The 24,836-nt window shown below is 40.6% G+C and overlaps 4 protein-coding genes across 5 annotated transcripts; all 4 read right to left on the bottom strand.

Moving 5' to 3' along the window:
• Positions 1–637: 637 nt before the first annotated feature.
• On the bottom strand, positions 638–3,269 carry LOC126593590 (PHD finger protein ALFIN-LIKE 1-like). Its single transcript, XM_050259693.1, has 5 exons — positions 2,939–3,269; positions 2,805–2,837; positions 2,164–2,386; positions 1,534–1,654; positions 638–1,208 (listed from the first exon to the last, which is right to left on the bottom strand). The coding sequence occupies exons 1-5, from the start codon at positions 3,027–3,029 to the stop codon at positions 954–956; spliced, it is 723 nt and encodes a 240-aa protein (XP_050115650.1). The 5' UTR covers positions 3,030–3,269; the 3' UTR covers positions 638–953.
• A 3,526-nt stretch (positions 3,270–6,795) lies between these two features.
• Positions 6,796–7,940, bottom strand: LOC126592285 (uncharacterized). The gene is made up of 3 exons (XM_050257994.1): positions 7,860–7,940; positions 7,369–7,769; positions 6,796–7,288 (listed from the first exon to the last, which is right to left on the bottom strand). The coding sequence occupies exons 1-3, from the start codon at positions 7,938–7,940 to the stop codon at positions 6,796–6,798; spliced, it is 975 nt and encodes a 324-aa protein (XP_050113951.1).
• A 10,292-nt stretch (positions 7,941–18,232) lies between these two features.
• On the bottom strand, positions 18,233–20,012 carry LOC126593588 (uncharacterized). Its single transcript, XM_050259692.1, has 3 exons — positions 19,801–20,012; positions 19,021–19,409; positions 18,233–18,879 (listed from the first exon to the last, which is right to left on the bottom strand). Exons 1-3 carry the CDS (start codon positions 19,906–19,908, stop codon positions 18,438–18,440), a joined length of 939 nt encoding a protein of 312 aa, XP_050115649.1. The 5' UTR covers positions 19,909–20,012; the 3' UTR covers positions 18,233–18,437.
• A 908-nt stretch (positions 20,013–20,920) lies between these two features.
• LOC126593587 (uncharacterized) lies at positions 20,921–24,630 on the bottom strand. 2 transcript variants are annotated; one of them, XR_007613005.1, is made up of 4 exons: positions 24,289–24,596; positions 23,743–24,173; positions 21,294–21,788; positions 20,921–21,048 (listed from the first exon to the last, which is right to left on the bottom strand). XR_007613005.1 is itself a non-coding variant. In XM_050259691.1 (3 exons), exons 1-3 carry the CDS (start codon positions 24,451–24,453, stop codon positions 21,350–21,352), a joined length of 1,035 nt encoding a protein of 344 aa, XP_050115648.1. In that variant the 5' UTR covers positions 24,454–24,630; the 3' UTR covers positions 21,024–21,349. The 2 variants fall into 2 exon arrangements, 1 of the variants encoding a protein (XP_050115648.1); XM_050259691.1 differs by having other exon boundaries at positions 21,024–21,788; positions 24,289–24,630.
• Between the last annotated feature and the right edge of the window lie 206 nt (positions 24,631–24,836).

Here is a 24,836-nt window from a genome sequence, read left to right as displayed (position 1 = left end):
GGTCAAAGTTGAAACCTTATTCACTAGGAAAATAGAGGGGCTGACTGCTAGAAATTATATATGCCCAGCTGTCATATGTGTAATTTTCTTTAAAATATGTTTTAAATAAAAATTAATATAGCATAAATTAGTGTCACTAATAAAAATGAGCATGTTCATTAACATTAAAGTAATAATTCAATCATCAACAACTACATAATATAATTTATAAAATTTGATCTAAATAGTTGGTCTCTGTAAAATTAACCAAAGATAAAATTGTGTGACGACTAATAAAAGTAAAATTGCGAACAAACATGTAGACATCCAAGTAAGTCAACCCCAACTAATTAATCAAATCAAGAGGGCCAGGGGACGAGGAGAAACTCTATACTAATTAAAAATGCTTTGGAGACGCTGCTTAGTACTACAGTCTAGTAGTATTATTCTTCATTTGTTAGGAAGAGATCTTATGTTCGATTCTTGCCAAATAATATATCTAACTCCCTCCATCCCTTTAATGCGCTTTACAAGTGACAAATATTTATTGAACATATAATATCTCCCAAGATTATATCTAACTCCCGGCTTTCTCGATACATGACTCTTATTCCAACTTTCAATATAAACTTACACCCTGCACCAAGAATGCCACATGTACATTTAAATCTGAGTCATTTCAGATTTGCCAAACCTGGTTTATACTCATCTTAATTTCATAAGGTTGAAAGGTTCAAATATAATTCATACAATTTGTCATGATTAATAACTGGAAGATAATATAAAAACCGAAGCAAACGTTTGATGGGGAAGAAGAAAGGCTCCAAACCCTTTGAACAGAGCATCTATTATGAACAAGCATCACAACAACAAATGCAGTACATTAAGTAGTGACATTTCCTATACTACTTTGTCAGCCACTGAGACGACGCTATCTGCCTTGTTCTCGTCCGATGGTTTGGGTTGAGTGTCCGCTACTGCCTGCCCCTTTTCAAGCTGCAAGACGGGCATTTGTATTGCTTGATGTTCTCGGCCTTAGCAGGTGTTATCTTGACACATTTTCCGTGGAACCATTTCTCACAGATGTCACAGCCGATCCAAAATTCATCTGCATTGTAATTTCCGCCACAGCTCCCGCAGAGAGTTTCACTATGTTCATCATCATCCTCCTCGAAGCTCTCATCAGGTGGTAGCTTAGGAGTGCTTTTCACTAGTCCATCACCGGATCTCTATAGAGAAGACGAATCAGTTAGTGGCTACTATATAACAAACACATATTCCAAATTCCTACATCAGCGGTACTGAAAAGCTAGCAATTATAAGACATGACATCTTTGAGTACATCGGCATCCGTGGTTTATCTGTAACCAAATATATTTTTGTTCTTTTCTTTTCTTGAGATGGAAAAAGAAATTTACTGTACATCAAAGCAAAAGATTCTCAACAAGTAAGAACCTTACACAAGAACGGGTAATATAAGATTCTAAGATGGAAAAAAAATAAAATAAATAAAATAAAAAATAAATAAAAAGAACAAGAAACGATTCATCTGACCTTTGTGCTGCCTCGAGATTTGCTTCCACTATCCACGCTGGGCTTTTCTTTGACGGGTTTCCGTTCCGTCACAACTTCAAAGACAGTAGGAAGATCATTGATCAAGCTAAATAGGCGTTTCCTGTAAATATACAGAGCAAATCCTGATGAATAAAACTATCGAGAACTCAAGCAAAGATGCATAAGAACTTGCTGCAATGAAGTTCCTCAATTCCAAACAATGACAGACATTTAAAAGCTGAAACATACAGTCATTTTATACTTGGAGCCTGGCTGCAAGTCGCAGAAAAAAGGGGTCAAGTGCTCAAAATTCTTCAATGGCCATAATGGACTTTTTTAGGTTCGTTTTAAGTTTGGTATATAGTCAATGCAGGACACTGGAAAAGTGACTATTAAACTAAACTACTAAGGATTTCTGTCAGATAATATCTGATTTCAAAATTTAGTGGAGATAGCTAGCGCTTATACCAATTGCTCCACTCACGTAGCTATTCTGCATCAGGTATTATATGAAAAGAAATTTTAAATCAGGATATAGACATCTTAAATCATGCATCGACAACATAAGAAGAGGAACACTAGCAGCTATTTATACCAACGTGCAGCAACAACAAAAAAAACATCTCATACCTCTCACTGCGGTTAAGACGTGCTCCAAAATAGAACGCGACAGAGAGCAGCCAAGAATCACTGTGAACAGCAACCAGAGAGAGCCAGTCCTTGCGGTTCATGCCATCTCTTGCAAAATTGATCCCAAGTGCTGGCTCAGGAAGCTCTGGTGGGACTTCTTCCGCCGGAAGTGTCACCTCCCAGGTTTCATTCGGGTGCCCATACAGACACAAATTCTCCTTCTCTGAACCAAACCAAAGATTTGTAACCAAAGAAAATCATGAATTGGGTCAAAAAAAAAAAATTAGAAATTGGTTTCAGTTTACCTAAAGTAAACTTAAATGAAGCTAAGGTCAGAAGGTTCCAGTTTTAACAATTAATCCAATTAATTAGCACACAATTACAGTAGAAATTAAGATTTAGCAGAATAAAAAAAAAACAGACAAATGTATCCTTTCCCTAGCTCCTTCCAAATTCGCAGTCTCTAGGAAACATATACAAATTATTTTTACAAAATACATTAAGCATTTAATTAACAGAAATACATTCATATTTTCATACAAAATTACAAAAGCCAGAGATTTTAGGGTAAAATTACAATTAAAATTTCACAAAAGCAAGCAAAATGTAATTAGAAGTCTGATCTACAATTAGGCATTTACCTGGATCACAGAGTCCGTAAAATTCATCGACATCTGCGAGAAACCAAAACCACCGAAAAGGTCAGAGATTTCCAATACCCAAAGAAAATTAAGAGAGAGAAACAGAGGAGAGAGAGAGAGAGAGATTGGAGTACCGTAAGTTAAAGCGCGGACAACGGCGGTTCTCCGAGCACTGTAATCCTTGAAGATCTCCTCCACCGTTCGCGGACTCGAGGCCATCTCCATGGGATCTAAAAGGGAGCGTTTTGGGGAAGAAATTGGGAATCTAGCGTTAGGCTTTCAGTGCAGGGAAAGAGTTCGAATTAGAGAGAGGGAAGGGGAAAAGCATGAAGACAGATCGGAGGAGGAGAGAGATGCATGTAAACGTGCGAGGAGAGAGAGAGAGAGAGAGAGAGAGAGCAGGGTGTGTTTAGGTCGCGGATACTTGATAATTCCACTCCCCCATCGAGTTCTATGAAGAATCTAAAATACTGAGAAATTGTAATTTAGCAAGGACATATATTGTATCAATTTCACAGTCGCCTCTATACTCGTTCTGATTTGCAATTTGGCCCCAACTTTCTTGGGTTTATTGTATGGGTGAGTAGGTGTAGGTGTCAACGGACCAGGATCCTCGCCGGATCCATTCCCTAGGGATTCCGCAATCCTGTCCATTCATTGTATATCGTGCGGTTAGAAATCATTTAAAATTTAAAATTCATATGTAAATAATACCTAAAAAACACTGACCGCACGATATACGATGAACGTACAAGATTGCGGGATCCCTAGAATCCCTAGCGAATGGATCCGGCAAGGATCCTAGTGCGGTGTCAACCGGTTTGCTTCGGTTTAGACCTCAAATTAGTTAGTACAAACAAGCTAAACCAATTTGGTAGTGACCGATTTGGTCGGTTATGTTCCTTTATAGTTACATGTATCAAATGGGGCTTTATTAGGAAAAATAAACAAGGATAATGCTTGTGTCCTCTTATGGAGAACTTACTTGTCCCTCACTTACGATTAATGAAATTTTACCGTTTGAACATTATAATCAAAACTGTTCATTCTCTTTATCACCATAAGAATATCATATCTAGACAAAATCATTCAATTTCAAGATCGTTTGGTCATTCATACGTGTTAAACTAATCAACGTTTTTTTGTGATCCGTCCATATGTTTTAGGAAACTTTCATGAAAAGGGCTTGGACTAAGTTTATTTTAATAAAAAAATCATGCTATAACTTTATTTAATTAAAAAGACTTAAATTTTAATAAAAAAGGACAAAAGAACTTAAATTTTAATGAAAACGGCATAATTTTAATATTAAAAAAATTAAAACAAAAATCTGACGCGAAGACTCATGCATCCTCACACTGTTTATGAAACTTCTACACTATTTATGAAACTTACGACACTGTTTATGAAACTTACTACACTGTTTATGAAATTTAACAACACTACACCATTGTGTTATGTTTGTAACCTGACCCATTCTCTTCTCTTCCCCTTTTCTTTCTTCTTTTCCTTTTCCCCCGTGAACACTCCAGAACTCTCTCTCTCTCTTTTCGAACTATCTGCCTTTTCTCTGAACCACCATCACCACAAATTCCAATTTAATTGAGACCCCAAACCACCAAATACAAGACATGCGCAAGCTGGGGATCCCTATGGTACCATGGCATGTTAAATTCTGTAATGGGAAGTAGGATAATCCAAGCAGGGGTTCTTGGTAAGAGTTGATCTAATGGAATTGAGCTACAACCTTTGAAATAGGAGGTAAAATTAGCTTGGTTTTGTTGTAATTTGTTGCTAGTAATGTCTTCTAGTATCTTGGATCAAATATGGGTTTGAAATCTAGGTCTGATGGAGTTTTGGGTGGGTGGGTAGGGGAAGCTATGCAAAGGATATTAAGAAGAAGAAGACAACAAAAGTCGATATTAGTCATGGCGACAACTGAAACAGACACAAAAATCACAAATCAATCGATTTTTCTTGGTCCAGCCGGGGAAGCAACGTATGACAGCTGCTTCTTTACAGACGTTACTGATCACGATTTTTAATTTTTATGTTTTTTTATTTATTTATTTTTGTTCTTATCATTAAATAAAGTTAGTTTATGGTTTTTCATTAAAATGCAAATATTTGAAGCACTTTTCATTAGTTTTCCTTATGTTTTATGCATATGAATGGATATCAACATTTACATTTTGCATTGTTGACTGCCGATATCAGAAATATCCCTTTAACGATTAGGTGTGAGGGGGTCTTCTAGCAATGGAAGGAGGAACTTGGCATCTCCAACATGTGCATCAACATGATGCACAACAGGGAAATTCCTTTGCATTTCAGATTCTTCGACGTTCTCTGCAAGAAACTCTCCATTCTTTTCGCATGTCCATAGACAAGGATATGAGGAACCTTCATATAGAAATGTTAAGACAGTTTCGCATGCAAGAGTGGAAATGTCGAATGTGATGAGTGCAATGCTGGAGAACCAAGTTGAGCTGATGAACAAGTTAGGTCTAACCGGAAAGAAAACCGGTAGCGCAGCAGCTCTAGCAATTGGTTTGAGCTCCGGTTAAGACTGTCATTGTCACTTTTGACTAGTTTTTTGTTGATTTGGGATATTGTCACATCCCGACCCGAGGTCCACTATATTCCGGACTCGACTCCGTCATATTACGATATTGTTCGTTTTGGACCCTAACCATGCCCTCATGATTTTGTTTCTGGGAACTCAGACGAAAACTTCCTAGTGGGTCACCCATCCTGGGATTGCTCTTGCTGTGATCTATCTTAACTTCGGAGTTCCTACAGAACCTGAAGCTAGTGAGCTCCTAAAAGGTCTCGTGTTATATGGAGGTAAGCATGAACATATAAGGCATAGAGGATCTACTCCTCCTGAGCGATGTGGGATCTAACAATCCACCCCCTTTAAGGGCCCGACGTCCTCGTCGACACACTTCTGGCCAGAGATTGGCTCTGATACCAAATTGTCACATCCTGACCCGGGGTCTACCACATCCTGGGCTCGACTTCACCGTAACACGACATTGTCGGCTTTGGGCCCCGACCACGCCCTCACGGTTTTATTTCTGGGAACTCACATAAGAACTTCCCGGTAGGTCACCCATCTTGGGATTGACCTCGCATGAACTCGCTTAAGTTCAGAGTTCCAATGAAACCCGAAGCCAATGAGCTCCCAACAGGCCTTGTGTTATATGGAGGTGAGCATGTACATATAAGGCATAGAGGATCCACTCCCCTGGGCGATGTGAGATCTAGCAATCCACCCCCCTTAGGGACCCAATGTCCTCGTCAACACACTTCTGGCCAAGGATTGGCTCTAATACCAAATTGTCACATTCCGACCCGGGCTCCACCACATCCCGGGCTCGACTCCGTCGTAGCACGATATTATCCGCTTTGGGCCCCGACTACGCACTCACGGTTTTGTTTTTGGGAACTCACACGAGACTTCCCAATGGGTCACCCATCTTAGGATTGCTTTCGTGCGAACTCGCTTAACTTCAGAGTTCTGATGGAAATCGAAGCCAATGAGCTCCCAAAAGCCCTCGTGCTATATAGAGGTGGGTATGTACATATAAGGCACATCACTCCTTTTCCACTTGTCGATGTGGGATGTTACAGATATGTACATTGTTTCAGTGTCATAATTTTCTCTCCATCCATGCGCGTTTGTTTTCTAAGTAGAGGAGGAAATTGTATCAATTTATGCATCATGTTTCGGCGTTGGTTCAACTGGATCTATTTCTCATTCACTCACACAAGGTTTCAACCAAAAATATTTAGATTGATGAAAAAATTAGACATACTGAAAACATACATACATGAAAAGATTTTTTGTAATTGCTGATAGAGCAGCAATCTACTTGTTACACAAGCAAACACACCAAACACCTACTTAGAACATCTAGGAAAGCTTACACTACTTAGAAGGATAATATGAACTGTTACGAGTCAACAACCGGCTTTTACAAAGATGTCAGAAACATTCTGATGTTTTTCCTCCGTACTGTCGAGGTTTTTCAAAAAAAATAAAAATAAAAAGCAACATTCTGATGCTTGTTTTCTGCTCCGGGGTCAGCTTGGGGAACTTGACGCTGAACTTAACAATCAAGTTCCCTTTCTTGGATTGTTCCTTCTGGATAGGCATCCCCTCCCCTATAATCACTCCTTCATGGGTCTGGCCGATAATGGAACTAATGGAGATGCTCAATTTTCTCCCGTCTAGGGCTGTCAGCTGCGCGGTGTGACCCGTCAGAGCCTCCGCTAGAGAGATATTCTGAGTGACAATCAAATCGTCCCCGTCTCTCTTGTAAACACCATGAGGCTTTTCATCAACGATGAAGACAATGTCTGCTGGTATCACACCTCGCCGTGTGTCGTGCCCCTCCTTAGGGAAAGTGATTTTCGTGCCCTTTTTCCACCCTGGCTTGATCTCAATTGTTAGAACTTCCTCCACTGTGCTTTTTCTTCTGCACCAAAAAATTACTTCCCAGAGCACAAAATTAAACAAAAAATATAGATTCATGAAAAAAAGGAAGAATGGACTTACCCACTAACACCAAGAACATCCCTAGAAATCTTCAGCTTCTTGGCGGCGCCCTTATACAGTTCCTCCAAAGTACAAGGTAATGTCCTCTTAATCGTCGCGGCTTTCCTCGACCCATTTCCAAGTCTTGAGTCCGTGCATTCAAACCACTGGAATCCATTTTCCCCTATTGTCCCTCCGACTAAAAACGTCGAGAATATCTCTTCCGGTTCCACGAACTCCATAACTCGAGACGTAACTTGAGCCATGCTGGTCCATGCCCCGAAAAACTGTGTGAATGGGTCAGGGCACTTGCCGTTCATGCGGCCAGACCTGGGTGAATGAGAAGGTTGTGTTGCCCCTCTCCTCAAACCCTCATCGCCCTGCTGATCGTACACCGCTCGTTTTCTGGGATCACTCAAAAACTGCCCATTTACCCATAATTAGCAACAAATTTCAGTTAAAATAAACTAAAATCGTAATTTGCAGCAATTCCTGCCCATTTTGCATACTACCACTAAAAGCGCTTTTGATTCATGAAGAAGCACCACTTCCAAGTGCTTGAAATTTATTAACAAGGGCTTTACTAAAATCATTTCTAATAAAAGCACTTGTATATAAAACTGTTTTCTACATAAACAGTTTCAAACGAGACCATCTTTACGTTGGAAAGCGTTTATGAGCATAAGTGTTATTATAAAAAAATAGTATCAACAAAGACCATCTATGCCGCCAACAAATTAGAGTAGTCTAGAATATCGCTTACTAGAAAAAAGGAAACTGAAATCCGAATGATCACATACCTTGTAGGCATCGTTGATTAGATTGAGCTTGGCCTCGACCACTTTCCTCACGTCTCTGGCGTTTCGTTGAACTTGAAGAAGCTTGTAGTAATCGACGGTCACTGCTCTCTCTCTCTCTGCTCAATCAAAACCATTGGATTTTCTGTTGGTCTAAACTCTCTGAACTATGACTAAAGCTTCAAATGCGACCATATTTAGATAGCGAGCTCAATTATTGATCAGACAAAGAAAACAGAGCAGGGTCACAGTGTTGGATGGAATATGCAAAAGTAGAGGGGCAAAAGGGTATTTTCGCAAGCCTTCCGAGGCAAGGTACCAGTACAGTGGCTTGAGTTACTGCAGCAGAAGACTATTTGGTTGAGCAGCTGCTTTTCAAGAAAAGTTGATGGCTTTTGCTTTTGCTTTTGCTCATGAACTCCTCGTTTAGGGGTTTTGGAGCACATGAAAAACAACTTCCTCGAGGGTTCACTTTTTTTCTGGATAAGAGATGAGAACTAATTTAGACCTTGTTTGGTATTCTATTTGAGTTCAAGGTTTTTAACTCAAAAACTGTTTCTCAATTCACAACTCAAAAATTTGTTTGGTAAGCTTGTTTTGCAAAACTTGAACTAAAAAACTAGCCTAAAATCTGAGAATAACAAAAGTCTATTTTTACTGTTTTTTTTTTCTTCTTCACAACATCTACAGGACCTTGGCGTCGAGGCCAGCGACACCAAACACCAAACTATAAGAATCCTATATGGACTCAACTTGTTGTGATAAGGACTAAGTTGATAAAAATAAATTTAAATTCATCAATGAGTTGTATACGTGGAATACTAGCTTCCTATAATCATGGAAACACATCCAAAATGCTTTGAATACAAACTGTTCCTCCACTACTCAATAACTTCCAGGTTGTGATGATATGGGACGATAACCAACGCACTTATGATAGATGGAAGTTGGCTACCAGTCATCAATAAATAAAAGGGATTCCCTACTCACAAAGTATGGGTTCTAAGTCTAAGGTTCTATCACCACAAGAGCATAAAGGGCTTGAGTGAGTAGAAGAGTTCTTTTGACAACCACGATGGCTTCGACAGGTACATCTTCCTATTATATATATCACATTGTGATTTAGGGTTAATTGTTAATTCTTATGTAGTCCCAACACAAACACCAACTGAGAGTAACTGGCGGTGATGAGATATATGTTTACGGCAATTGAGAGATGCTCCGGCGACCATGGCATGGATCTTTCCGGCAACTGAGATATTTTCTTCCCACCATCCCTAACCCACCATCCCCTCACTCTAACCACCCGCAAGCCCCAACCTCACATCTCCGCCATTACCAAGGCTTTACTTCAAACTCAATTTGCTCAATTTCAATGGCAACATTTGATATTAGCAACCTACCACCATATATGTGAACAAAACCCATCTGAAGACAACATGACTTCATAGTATGAAGTGTGAAATTGAGAGTTCCAAATCAAACCGTCAAGATATTGGGTCTTGGTGAGTATTTTCCTGGTCGCTTCTCGGATCCCAACCCGACCTTAATATCCTTCCTCAGCCACTGCCACCTAATGGTTTTGAACAAACAAGTTTTTGGGTTGTAAAAAAAAATTGCTCTTGAAAGAAGTTCATCCAAGTTGTTTTTGTTGTAGTCTATTTTTATCTGACAGAGAGACTAGGGTCGGCGACAAAGAGAGAGAGGAGAGAGATGTGTGTTTGTAGAATTGTAGGGGAATGTATGTGTTGTTATCCCTCCTACATTGTGCCTTTATTTATAGTAGTAAAGGGAGAGAAGATATTTCTTCTCCTCCAAGTAATACAAGTTGTAATAGGAAAGGATAAATAGAATCAAATCTAATCTAGGATTTACACAATCACACTTATTCTAGGAATGTTTACAACACTCCCCATTGAGTGTGCAAATACTTAAGGTAGATTCAGCATCATGCAGAAGTTGAGGAAGTCGACTCGTCGGCATTGATTCCAAGGAACAACGCTTATTCTCAATAAGGTAGGAACTTGCATAAGTAGTAAGTCTCACTAAAAAACCCTAAGGCTATGGCAAAAACCCGAGTAGGGACAAAATCCATAGTCTAAGGAAAAATGCGTGAGAAATGCAAAGTCAAAATAAACGTCTACAGGACGTCATCGGGGATATGACCAGCCCAAGGTGGGTGCCTCGTTAAAACCTAGTTAGGTAGCAAAAACCCAGTGGGAAAAATGCTCCTAATCGTAGGGAAAAATAGTACATTAAGATCAAGCAAGTATCCAGAAGATACTCCCCCTGAGTTTGACATAATTCCAAAGAGAAATAGCAAAGTTACAACTCAGAAAGTTTACGCATACCAATTCCATGAACAAGCTTCTGAAACGTCGCATTCGGTAGTGATTTGGTGAAGAGGTCGACCAGATTGTCTTGTGATTGGATTTGCGTGACTTCAATCTTCTGATGCTCTTGTTGTTGATGTGTAAAGAAGAACTTTGGCGCAATATGCTTGGTGTTGTCTCCTTTGATGTAACCCTTCTTGAGCTGTTCGATGTAAGCTGCGTTGTCTTCAAAAATCATCGTCGGGGCATTAACGGCGGGATGAAGATCACAGGAGCTTCGAATATGGCCCATTACTGCTCTCAACCAAAAGCATTCCCGAGTTGCTTCATGTAAGGCGAGAATTTCAGCATGGTTAGACAAAGTGGCAACTAAGGTCTGTTTAGTTGACCTCCAAGATATTGCGGTGCCTCCAACGGTAAAGACATAACCCGTTTGAGAACGCGCCTTGTGCAGATCAGATAAGTATCCAGCGTCGGCATAACCAACAAGGCGAGAATCAACCCGATGAGCATAGGGTGCGGCATCACTCGAGGATTCATAGGGATAGAATAAGCCCAAATCCGTAGTACCCTTAAGGTAACGGAAGATGTCTTTCACGCCAGTCCAATGTCTGCGTGCTGGTGTATTGCTGTATCTTGCCAAAAGATTAACAGCGAAGGAGATGTCGGGTCTAGTGCATTGAGCTAAGTACAATAAAGCGCCTATCGCACTTAGATAAGGAACTTCAGGTTCCAGAATCTCTTCATCATCCTCCTTCGGACGGAAGGGATCTCGCTTTGCATCTAGCGTACGAACGACCATATGAGTACTTGAAGACTTCGCTTTATCCTCATTAAAACGGCGCAGCACCTTCTGGGTGTAGTTAGATTGATGTACTAAGATTCCATCCGAACAATGCTCTATCTCGAGACCGAGACAGTATCGAGTCTTACCTAGATCTTTCATCTCAAATTCCGACTTCAGGTGCGAAGCAGTTCTCGCGAGCTCTTCAGGAGTTCCGATGAGATTTATGTCATCGACATATACTGCAACAATCGCAAATCCGGAATGTGACTTCTTAATGAACACACAAGGGCATAGTTCGTTGTTCACATATCTCTGACTAGTCAAATACTCACTCAGACGGTTATACCACATTCTTCCGGATTGTCTCAAACCGTATAGTGAACGCCCCAGCCGAATTGAGAGCGTGTTCCGGGGTTTGGAAATATTTGAACCACTCAATGTAAGTCATTCGGGAACTTTCATATAAATTTCTGTATCAAGATCCCCATAGAGATACGCGGTTACTACGTCCATCAGCTGCATATCCAGTTTTTCGGAAACTACCAAACTGATAAGGTATCGAAAAGTAATCACATCCATAACAGGTGAGTAAGTTTCGTCATAGTCAATCCCGGGGCGTTGTGAGAAACCTTGTGCTACAAGACGAGCTTTGTAACGCATAATTTCGTTCTTCTCATTACGCTTCCGAACGAAAACCCACTTATAGCCAACGGGCTTCACATGTGAAGGAGTAGGAACTACAGGTCCAAACACCTTACGTTTCGTAAGTGAATTAAGTTCGACTTGGATTGCTTGTTTCCAGTTTGACCAATCAGCTCTACGTTGACATTCATCAACGGAACGCGGTTCAATGTCATCGCTCAACATGATCTCAGTAGCTACTACAAATGTTAATGCATCGTCGACAATCATCTCATTTCTACGCCACACATCATCTAAGCTAGCATAATAGACCGAAATCTCACGATTCTCGAGAGGAGGATTCGTCTCTTCAAGGACGCTTCCATAATCTAGAATTTCCTCATGAGTTGGGTAAAATGAGTAAGCGATAGTCGGATTCACGGTAGGCTCTTTGGGACTTTGTTCCGTGGTTTTCCTCTTCCAGGGGTGTGAATCCTTTGAACCAAGGGGTCTGCCACGCTTTTGTGTAGGGGCAGAGGATTGGCTAGCCGCTAATGTACGTGGATCACCAGAATTAGCGTCCCGGGCTTCCAGGAGGGTAGTCTGTCGTACATTTGGTACATCTATCTTTGCAGGCATATTCACAGCTGGAATATGTGATCTTGTCACGCGCGCTAGATCGGTGAAAGCATCTAGCATGCTCTGAGCTATGCTCTGGAGATCTAATATGCGTTGCACTTCAGCTTCAGACTGAGCGGTGCGGGGATCTAAATGAGACAAAGTGGGAGTCGTCCACGATAATTCGCGTCGTTCATTAGGAACGTTGACGTTCTTATCTCCCCCTAACGACGGGAAGACTGTCTCATAGAAGTGACAATCCGCGAAACGAGCGGTAAACAGATCGTCTGTCAAAGGTTCTAAGTAACGAATAATCGAAGGAGAATCATATCCGACATAGATTCCCATCCTTCGCTGAGGCCCCATTTTTGTACGTAAGGGCGGCGAGATCCGCACATAGACCGCACAACCAAAAACGCGCAGATGCGATATGTCGGGTTCGCATCTGGTGACCAACTAAAGGGCACTAAATGGTTGTGTCGCAACAGGCCTCAGGCGGACCAACTTTGCTGCATGCAATATTGCATGGCCCCAAGCAGCGATCGGGAGCTTGGTACGTATGACCAACGATCGAGCAATCATTTGTAAACGCTTAATGAAAGCCTCTGCTAGGCCGTTCTGGGTGTGAACATGGGGTACAGGATGTTCAACTTCAACCCCAACCGACATGCAATAGTCATCAAAAGTTTTAGATGTGAATTCTTCAGCATTATCCAATCGAATAGATTTGATCGGATAATCAGGGTGGTGAGCCCTGAGCTTGATAACCTGAGCCAACAGTTTGGAGAATACAGCGTTCCTTGTGGACAACAAGCACACGTGTGGCCAACGTGTAGAAGCGTCAACCAAAACCATAAAATATCTAAATGGTCCGCAGGGAGGTTGAATCGGTCCACAAATGTCCCCCTGAATCCGTTGTAGAAAAATAGGAGGATTCGAACGAATCTTGTCATAAGAAGGCTTAGTAATAAGCTTTCTCATAGAACATGGTTAACATGCAATTTCATGGATCGAACCTAAGCTTCGGGTTAGTGGATGCCCATGTGAAGTTTTGAGGATATGGCGCATCGCTATTCGTCCACGATGTCCCAAACGATCATGCCAAAGTGTAATTTCGTGCGCGGTCCCTGTGGTAGGGCCGGCCACATAATGGCATTCTATGAGGCTTATGGTCGTAGTATACAGACCACTCGGGTTACGCTCCATCTTCTCTAGAATACGCTTCTGGCCATATTCGTAGGAAGTTACGCACAGAAATTCAACTTCGTTTTCTACGTGGGTTTCAGCGTGGTAATGGTTATCTCTAATGTCCTTGAAACTTAGTAACGTTCTTCCAGAACGTGGAGAATAGAGTGCCTCAACAATGGTCAAGATTGTACCATTGGACAACATTATACGTGCCTTACCGTATCTTTCGATCAGGTTGGATGGGCCTGAGAGGGTTGTCAGATGTGCAATCTTAGGTACGAGGTTAGTGAAATAGATGCGTTCACACAAAACAGTATGCGTGGTTGCACTATCTGCCAGACAACTAACTGTCCCATTAGTCATACCTAGAATGAAAAATTAATTTGAATTTGTCACATGCATAAAAGTTTATAAAAACAAGTATCAATTCAAAATAATTTCATTTATTAAAAAAAAAGCTTAATATCCAAAATAAATCGCCAACTAATAATCCAAAACATAAAGGAAAATTGTTCAAAATCAACCAAAAAACAAGGTGGGGTTCGGCCACTAGGTGGAATTCGGCCCCAATTGTCTTATTTTAACTGAAAAATAAGTTTATGTCTAAGATTATAATCTTCCATAGGAGTGGTATCCTCCTGAAAGTCAGAAACCTCCATCTTTGTAGTCTTTGGTTCGTCCACTTGCATGAAGTTTGATTCAAACTTCGTACGACGAGAATGATATTCATATACAACCTTCTTGGGAGCACGGCAAATACGGGACCAATGGTCCTTTGAACCACAACGATAGCACATATCGTCATTCATTGTGGCAGGTGCTTTGCCCTTATTCATGAAGTTCGGGGCCTTGGGAGTGAGGTTTGGGCGCTTCGGGGCTTTGTTTCCTCCCTTGGGTGGGCCTTGGCTCTGTTGACCTTGGTGGGATGGCTTCTGGCCGCCCTTACCACGCCTCTTTTGACGTTTTGGGTGCTGATGAGTGCTATAATGTGCTTCAGGCACAGCAGTAGCCCCAGTAGGTCGAGCTTGATGATTCTTCATTAACAGCTGGTTCTGCTTTTCAGCAAGAAGTAAAACAGAGATCAAATCCGAGAACTTAGTGAACTTCTGAGCTCTATATTGTTGCTGCATGACAATATTAGAAGCAGAGAATGTCGAGTAGGTCTTCTCCAGGAGATCCTTTTCAGTCAAAGTTTCATTGCAAAACTTGAGAAGTGATCGGATTCGACAAACTTCAGAATTATATTCATTCACAGACTTAAAGTCTTGGAAGCGCAAGTGCTGCCAGTCGTGTCTTGCTTCAGGCAAGAATATGTCCTTTTGGTGATCGAAACGATCAGCCAAAGCGACCCATAATGCACGTGGATCCTCCTCAGCAAGGTACTCAGTTTGCAAAGCGTCATGAATATGTCTTCGGATGAAGATCATAGCAATGGCTTTTTCAGCTTCGCCAACAGGTTTATCTGTTGCTTCTTCAATAGCAGGACGCAAGTTCTTTGCAGTGAGGTGGAGCTTCACATCTTGAACCCACTTGAGGTAGTTCCTCCCAGAGACCTCCAAAGCGGTGAAGTCGAGTTTGTTCAAATTCGACATGTTCCTATCACAAAATAGATGGACAAGATGTGGTTAGTGTAATGGAGAAAAATCAATCCATTCACATAGGAGTAGAACATACAGGTTCTAATAGACATGTATTGGTTTAATTTCGCATGAAAAACTTCGGGTTTCATGGGTGATATGTTTAAGTGAAAACTTCAGGTTTTCAAACAAGGCATGTTTATAAGAAACTTCGGGTTTCAAAGTAATTATGAACTTCAGGTTCATATATTTCTGCAGGCAAACACAAATATATATATGCAAACGAATATGCAACAAATATTGTATGCAAAAATATTGTATAATGATAATTGAATTAATTTATGTAGTCTTCGGGGCTTAAAAACATAGGCAAAGCCCACAGGTGGCTCATGGAGCTCACGGGGAGACATGGGCAAGGGGAATGGGCTGCTATGTGCAGCACCAAAAAAATTTTTGTTCGTGTCGGGCTGGGCCGTGACATCGCAGAGTAGCAGCAAGCCCAAAAGGGCGCTGATGCAGGCCGAGGGACAGGAGCCCACTGGGTCTCGGGTTTTTTGGATCAAACACCCCAGCGAGTGCTGGGTGTGTGTCGCCGGATGAGAACACCGGACCTGGCGCTTCTAGCGTCGGTCGGGGTTTTGTGGAAGACTCGATTTGAGTCATGGTGACCATGGGGGTGAACGGAGATTTAAAAAAATCTCAATATTCATTGTCAAAACCCTAGAAATTCGATTGTAATTTCAAAAAAAAAAAATCGAATTTGCAGACAAAAAAATCGTCAGGGACGACTGCAGGTCGTCGGGGGTAACTGGGCATGGCTGCAGGCCATGTTGGTTGACGATTTCAAGGGTGGCGACGCCTGCTAGGCGTCGGGTCTGGGTGTTGGGCCTGGAGCCGTGGCTCCAGGATTGGTTTTCGGCTCGGGAAAAGCACGAGTTCGAAGAACCCTAATTCCTCAATCGCAAAAAAAAAATTTAATGCAATTATATTATATGCATGTATAATTCTAATGAATCACATATTTACGTTGATGCATATGCAAATAATAGTTTCAATGCATGTACATATGTAAGATTCAGTTCATGACAAATATCAAATTCACATAATTGTAGCAATTTTGGTGATGAAGCATACACAATTTATGTAGAATCTAAAATACGTTAAACGTAAAGTTAGGTCATGCATCATGGTGAATGTTCATGCTATCAGGGCTTGCAAAATATCGAGTTAAAAACCGTTGTTTGGAAAGAACCTGATTGTGTGATGATATGGATGATATGGATGATATGGAAAGAACCCTAAATCTCCAACGTCAGATTCCTAAGCGCAGCGGTAGGAGCGTGCTGATAACGTGTTGTAGTCTATTTTTATCTGACAGAGAGACTAGGGCCGGCGGCAGAGAGAGAGGAGAGAGATGTGTGTTTGTAGAATTGTAGGGAAATGTATGTGTTGTTATCCCTCCTATATTGTGCCTTTATTTATAGTAGTAAAGGGAGAGAAGATATTCCTTCTCCTCCAAGTAATACAAGTTGTAATAGGAAAGGATAACTAGAATCAAATCTAATCTAGGATTTACACAATCACACTTATTCTAGGAATGTTTACAACAGTTTATAAGAATTATAAATTTTTTTTTTAAGTATGATACCAGTATTTTCGAAAAAACAATTTGCCTGGCCTTTGGTGATATTGGATTATGATAGAAAGTGTATAACAAAAGTCATTAACTTTTGTCAAAATTTAGATAGTCAAATCTTTTTAGATATTAGACAATACTAATGCATTTATAATTTATTTGGAGTACGATTTTGAGGAGAATTTAAGTACCGTTTCTTATAATATCGTTTTATTACGTAATTTGTTGTAATTTAGCAAGGACATATATTGTATCAATTTCACATAAACGCCTCTATACTAGTTCTAATTTGCAATTAGGCCCCAACTTATGGGCGTCTCAACACTAGTTCTAATTTTGCAATTTGGCCCCAACTTTCTTGGGTTTTTTTTTGTATGGGTGAGTAGGTGTAGTTGTCAACCGGTTTGGTTCCGTTTACACCTCAAATTAGTTAGTACAAACAAGCTAAACCAATTTGGTAGTGACCGATTTGGTCGGTTATGTTCCTTTATAGTTACATGTATCAAAAGGGCTTTATTAGGAAAAATAAACAAGGATAATGCTTGTGTCGTCTTATGGGAAACTTATTTGTCCCTTATTTACGATTAACGAAATTTTATTGTCAGAACATCATAATCGAAACTGTTCATTTTCTTTATCACCATCTAAATATCATTATCAAAATATCATAACTAGACAAAATCATTCAATTTTAAGATTGTTTAATCATCCATGCGTGTTAAACTAATCAACGGTTTTAGTGAACCCGTCCATATGTTTTATGAATATGAATGGATATCAACATTTACATTTTGCGCTGTTGACTGCCGATACCAAAAATACTCCTTTAACGATTAGGTGTGAGGGGATCTTCCAGCAATGGACGGAGGAACTTGGCATCTCCAAAATGTGCATCAACAAGATGCACAGCAGGGAAATTCCTTTGCATTTCAGATTCTTCGATGTTCTCTGCAAGAAACTCACCATTCTTTTTGCAAGTCCGTAGATGAGGATACGAGGAACCTTCATATAGAAATGTTAAGACAGTTTCATATGCAAGAGATGGAAATCTCGAACGTGATGAGTGCAATGCTGGAGAACCATGCTGAGCTGATGAAACAAAGTTTAGTCTAACCAGAAAGAATACAGGCACGGCAGCTCCAGCAATTGGTTTGAGCTCCGGTATAAACTGTCATTGTTTTTATTAGGTTTTTGTGGATTTGGGATACGTATGTTGTTTCAGTGTTATAATTTTCTCAAAACCCGTGGGCGGAAATTACACTAATTGGAACTGCATCGTGTTTACTTGTTGGTTCAATTGCATCTATTTCTCGTTCTATCGCACAAGGTTTCATCCGAAAATATTTAGATGTGAAGAAATTAAACACACTGAAAACATACAGACATGAAAGGATTTTTTGTCATTGCTGATAGAGCAGCAATCTACTTGTTACACAAGCAAACACACCAAACACCTACTTAATTAGAACACCTAGGAAAGCTTAAACTACTTTAGGAGGATAATACGGACTGCTACGACTCAACAACCGGCGTTTATAAAGATGTCAGCAACATTCTGATGCCGGTTTTCTGCTCCGAGGTGAGCTTAGGGAACTTGACGCTAAACTTGACAATCAAGTTCCCCTTCTTGGATTGTTCCTTCTGGATAGGCATCCCCTCCCCTCTAACCACTTCTTCATGGTTCTGGCTGATAATGGAATCAATAGAGACACTCAAATTTCTCCCGTCTAGCGCTGTCAGCTGCGCGGTGTGACCCGTCAGAGCCTCCGCGAGAGAAATCTTCCGAGTGACAATCAGATCGTCCCCGTCCCTCTTGAAAACATCGTGAGGATTCTCATCGATGATGAAGACAATGTCTGCTGGTATAACACCTCGCCGTATGTCGTGCCCTTTCTCTGGGAAAGTGATTTTCGTGCCCTTTTTCCACCCTGTCTTGATCTCGATTGTTAGAACTTCCTCCACTGTGCTTTTTCTTCTGCACCAAATAAAAAAAAGAACATTTAAATTTACTTCAAAGTTCCTTTCTATTAGATCATGCAACCAAAACAAGTACTTCCCAGATCACAAAATTAAACGAAAAATATATATTCATGAAAAAAGGGAAGGAGGGACTTACCCACTAGCACCAAGAACATCCCTAGAAATCTTCAGCTTCTTGGTGGCGCCCTTATACAGTTCCTCCAAAGTACAAGGTAATGTCCTCTCAATCGCCGCGGCTTTCCTCGGCCCGTTTCCAGGTCCTGAGTCCGTGCATGCAAACGACTGGAATCCATTTACCCCTATCGTCCCTCCGCCGTAAAACGTCGAGAATATCTCTTCCGGTTTCACGGACTCCGTAACCCGAGACCTGCCGGTCCCTGGCCCGAAAAACTGCGTGAATGGGTCAGGGCACCTGCCGTTCATGCCGCCAGACCCAGGTGAATGAGGAGGCTGCGCTGCCCCTCTCCTCAAACCCTCCTCGCCCTGCTGATCGTACACCGCTCGCTTTCTGGGATCACTCAAAACCTGCCCATTTACCCATAATTAACAACAAATTTCAATTTGCCAATTTTAGTTAAAATTAACTAAAATCGTAATTTGCAGCAGTTCCTGCGCATTCTGCTTACTACAACTAAAAGCGCTTTTGATTGATGAAGAAGCACCACTTCCAAGTGCTTGAAATGTTTTAACACGGGCTTTACTAAAATCACTTCTAATAAAAGCACTTATAAATAAAACTGGTTTCTACATAAATAGTTTCAAACGAGACCATCTTTACATTGGAAAGCGTTCATAAACATAAGTGTTTTTATTAGAAACAGCATCAACAAAGACCATCTACACCGTCCATAAATTAGAATAGTCTAGAATATCGCTTACTAGGAAAAAGAAATCTCAAATCCGAATGATCACATACCTCGTAGGCATCGTTGATTAGATTGAGCTTGGCCTCGGCGGCTTTCCTCAAGTCGTCGTCTCTGGGGTTTCGTGGAACTTCAAGAAGCTTGTAGTAATCGACTGACATTGCTCTCTCTCTCTCTCTCTCTCTCAGTTTTCTCTCTGCTCAATGAAAACCGTTGGATTTTCTGTTGATCTGAAGTCTCTGCGCTGTGACTAAAGCTTCAAGAGGTTACATATTTATATAGTGAGCTCAATTATTGATCAGACGAAAGAAAACAGAGCAGTCACAGTGGTGGATGGAATTTGCAAAAGCAGAGTGGCAAAAGGGTATTTTCGCAAGACTTCCGAGACAAGGTACCAGAACAACTTCCTCGAGGGTTCACTTTTTTTTTGGATGAGAGAGGAAAAGTAATTTAGTATTTTGGAAAAATAATTTGCCCTTCGCCTTTTGGTGATATTGGATCGTGACAGAAAGTGCATAACAAAAGTGATTAGGATTGTGGGATAATTTGGGACTTTAGGCGAAAGCTTCTGTCCAAATTGGCCAATGAAATTTTTTTTAGTCATTTATTCACAATATCCAGAGATTCACCTCTCCCAGACCCTGCATAAAGCGGGAGCCTTGTGCACTGGGTACGACCTTTTTTTTATTCACAATATCCAGAGATTGGAATTTGGCTTGCAGATTTTTTGCCCAACATGGTCACGAATGAAGATAGATAGAGAATTGTGTAGATAGAAGGACGAAACGAACCAGCCTATTTTTTTTTTATCAGAATGACTGAAAAAAGAAAATTAATGGTGACCCCTTTCACCCAGGAGGCATCGTTGGAGAACAATGTCGGAGAGACAAAATGATGCACATCTTTATGCCATATTATCTTCTTGTTGTCATTTTTTAAACACTTAGACGTAAGTCACATGTCACTAAAGAATTGGGATCCAACCACGCCACGTACTAAAAATCGAAAATAGTGACGAGATAACATAATTGGTGAGAGTCTTAAATCAACCAGTTTGACCATGTGACATGTTCAATCATATTAACAAGTGTCCCTGGAAACTTAAGCAAAGGTCTAAATGGAAAGTAAATGATGATAAGACATCAAAATTCTTCGATGATGGACCTAGACAAGTGATCAAACTACCTGACCAAGATTTTTATTGAAATTGGATGTAGACATTTGGTTTGACATAGCGAGGGTATACAATATTCCACAGTACAAGCGCGCAACAGAGTTCCCGACAACCTTTAAAATCCACTCTGAAAATTACGGGGAAATACATAAAGCCGTCAACAAATAGATTACAAATTTCAAGTGTGAAAATTGAAGTCTATCCAGCATTTCTACATAGTAAAGAACAAGATTGAACAAAACACAAGAGGAATGTGGAAATCAACATAACCTCCTACTCAAATGTTGTGATCAAACATCAAACCCTCTTTCGAGGAGGCATGAATTTCCAAACCCGATGAAAAAACAGCTAAGAAAGCAAACGAGTGCAAACCTTTCACAAGTTCGGTGGGACGGACGAGAGAGCTACCGTTGGCAACTTGGCCTTCACTAAGATGTTAATAACCGTTTGATGTTGGATTTTTGGTCCGAGGTAAGCTTCGTAGGGAACTTGATGTTGAACTTGATTCTCAAGTTTCCCCTTTTGGATGGCTCCTTGGGAATAGGCATCCCCTCCCCTTTAACCACTTCTTCATAGGTGGGACTGATGATATTGGTGATGGGGACTGTTAAATTTCTCCCATCGAGGGTTGTCAGCTGTGCCGTGTAACCTGTCAAAGCTTCTGCAAGAGATATCTTTTGAGTGATTGTAAGATCGTTCCCATCCCTCTTGAAAAGGGTGTGAGGCTTCTCATCAATGATAAATACAAGGTCTGCGGGTATGATTCCTCTCTGTTCATTCCCTTTCTCTGGGAAAGTGATTTTCGTGCCCTTTTTCCACCCTGGCTTGATCTCAATTGTTAGAATTTCCTCCACCGTGGTAGTTCTCCTGTAAACAAAGAAAAGGAAACAAGAATAAATAGCATATAGATCCAACACAGACTTGCTAATGTATATCGTTTTTCATTACTTTTACCTCTAGTCAATTAAATTGATCCAAAAGGTGCCAATTCAACATCTGGAAGATAAACAATAACATTACTAAGGACAAGATCATCATGCTAAGCAGCTAAAGCCACAGTACCTCCCAAAGAGTTTCTTTCCGACATCAACATGTATTAGATTATGCAAATATTCATCCTTCCAATCAGCAAAACTACGATTCCCACTAAACCAACAGACATGTCTGCCACCCCAATGCTAAAATTTTACGATTTACCACTGCCCACAAACCATATGTACGTGTGGACCTCCCAGGCTCAACCATAGACAATCATACTAGCAGAAGGTCCCAAGAAGTTTAACATAAAGCCATTTGCACCCGCAAAAGAGGGTACGTAGATATGTTACACTAGGGTCTAAACATTTTAGTATGCCTAGCTAGGAGACACAGATAGAATACATAATCGTAGTAAACAATATAGGCAACAGTGCAAAACTTGACTATATAAGCAGACAAAAGAATCCATCATTAATAAGCAGGAATGAGCATACACTATCTTATAGTTATTTGGGCATCTTGGATTCCCTATCTGCTGCCAGATATTCAAATATAGAAAGTCTCATGTAGTACTCTGCATCATTTTTGGTTGACTGTCTTGATTGTGAGACAATAAAAGACAAAAAATACATAAATATCAGGAAATATACGTTCATAAGTGTTATGAGGTTGACTATTCCAAATTAAAAAATGCCCAAGACTATTCGATACTGCTTTCCAAAAGTTTTGCAATCCCAAAGAAGGAAATAATGTGACGTCGTGGCTTTCAAACATGAGTTACAGCTTACAGGTGACAGGTAAAGTTGTCTGAGATGATTATCAAGGATATAGTGGAGATTAGAACATAAAAGCTTCAAACAGAAATAGTAAGCATTACAGCTTAGTCAGTCAGTTAATCTTTAGTTTATATCTTCATCAGCATTGACTATCAGGTAGACCATTACTCAACAAGAAACATCTACACAAAGCTCCTATGTATATACATATAGCCAAATTCCTAAGTAGATGTATGCAAATTTTCTAATTATCCTATATTTGGAAACCAAGAAACACCTTGGTCAGGATGACAGCTAAAGTCTAGAAAGACGAGGCTTCACGAAGGAACTTATAAGGTTAGTACCGGAAAGAACCATAATCTAGATTTAGCACATTTAGGTAGCACTATTAACTAATTTTAGTTAATGAGATCAATAAAAAAGATGCACATAGAGTGATATATCAAGCTCTCGCAACCACTGATACATACTGATGTTTTGTGCAATTTGTCGACAAGAGCTTTCCTGCTCAAATAATGATACTTTTAATCCAATGAGAAGAGCTATCATGTGGGGAAACGAGACAACAATAGAAGGCTAGAAACTTAGACAACCCCCAGATCAAGATAAGACCCACAAGCCAATAAGTACCCACATCACTAGTCATAACATCGTCCTTAATACTTTAATCCACATCTTTCCTGCCTCTGGGTAGTAAACAAAATACGATGCAATACTTTTCTAGCAAGGATCATACATTCGCAAGCAAGGATCATACATTCGCAAGCAAGGATCATACTTTCGCAAGCAAGGATAATAAAGAAAGTACGATGCAATACTTACATTTAAGAATAACACAGACTAACTGAGATCTAACCTAGAGTTCTAAATACCTGAACCAAAAAATGTTACCTGAAAGATGTGAGAAGTCAGATATAGCTAACAGATAGCAGTCACATTACTATGAACAGCAACGACAGTCATACGAAGGATATTAACAACTAACAGACAATAGCATTGCTAAGACAGATAAATAGGAAAATGATTTGTAGAATCAAACAATGCCCACAGAGATAAAAAAATCTTACCCACTAGCATCAGGAACATCCCTAGAAATCTTCATCTTTTTGGTGGTGCCCTTAAACAAATCCTCCAAAGTACAAGGCAATGTCCTCTCTATCGGTGCAGCTTTCCTCAACGCAGCTGCAGAAGGCTCTGCTCCGCCTCTAAACTGAGCAAATATGTCTTCCCCAAACATACTCCTCGGAAACGGGTTCCCGCCAGCCCTCGACCCGCCTGCCCTTGACCCGCCCATGTCCTGCATCCCTCCAAAACTCGAAAACCCGAAAATTTCAGAGAAAATATCGTCAGGGCTCCGAGTGTTGAACCGGAACGTAGTCGGACCGCCCTCCTGCCCTTGCCCGCCAGACCATGACGAATCGGGCGGCGGTACCCCTCCTTTCAACCCCTCCTCCCCGTACTGATCGTATACTGCTCTCTTTTGGGGATCACTCAAAACCTAAACAATTCGATCGGAAGAAAAAAAATTGCGACAAATCTCAGCCAAAAAATTTGAGAATTTTGGGAATTTTCAAAAATAGAATTCAAATCGAGAGAGATTAACATTAACGTACATCGTAGGCTTCCGAGATTTGCTTGAATTTCGCCTCAGCGGCCTTCTTGTTGTTAGGGTTTTTATCTGGGTGCCACTTCATGGCGAGCTTCCGATAAGCTTTCTTCAAGTCATCGTCTTTGGCGCTTCGTTCTACCTGCAGAACCTTGTAGTAATCCACCCCCATGCTTCTCTCCTCTCTCTCTCTCTCTCTCTCTCTCTCTCTCTCTCTCTCCCCTCCCTCTGTGTTTTCAGTTCTCTCTGGTACAAAAGCCTGAGAGGATTTCTTCTTAAACCGCTGCGTTTTGATGCAAAACCTGGGGCTTCCTGTTCTGGCCGGAGTTCCGAAAAGGGGCTGGTGGTGTGACGTGAGCGACGAGTCATACACTAACAACCGTTTTATAAGAAATGGGCCGATGTGGGCCGTCGTGCGCACGCCTTATTATGTTGGACTTTTTTATTTATTAAATAAGGCCCACCTACTTACTTGTTTTTTTTTTTTTGGGTAATATGAAATTGAGTTGATTGATTGGATAAAAATCTAAAAATCATTTTATATTTTTTTTAATA

The sequence above is a fragment of the Malus sylvestris genome, chromosome 12 (assembly GCF_916048215.2).
Source record: "Malus sylvestris chromosome 12, drMalSylv7.2, whole genome shotgun sequence".
NCBI lineage: Eukaryota > Viridiplantae > Streptophyta > Magnoliopsida > Rosales > Rosaceae > Malus > Malus sylvestris.
Note: the sequence above shows the minus strand (reverse complement) of the source record. Positions and strands in the feature narration are given on the sequence as shown.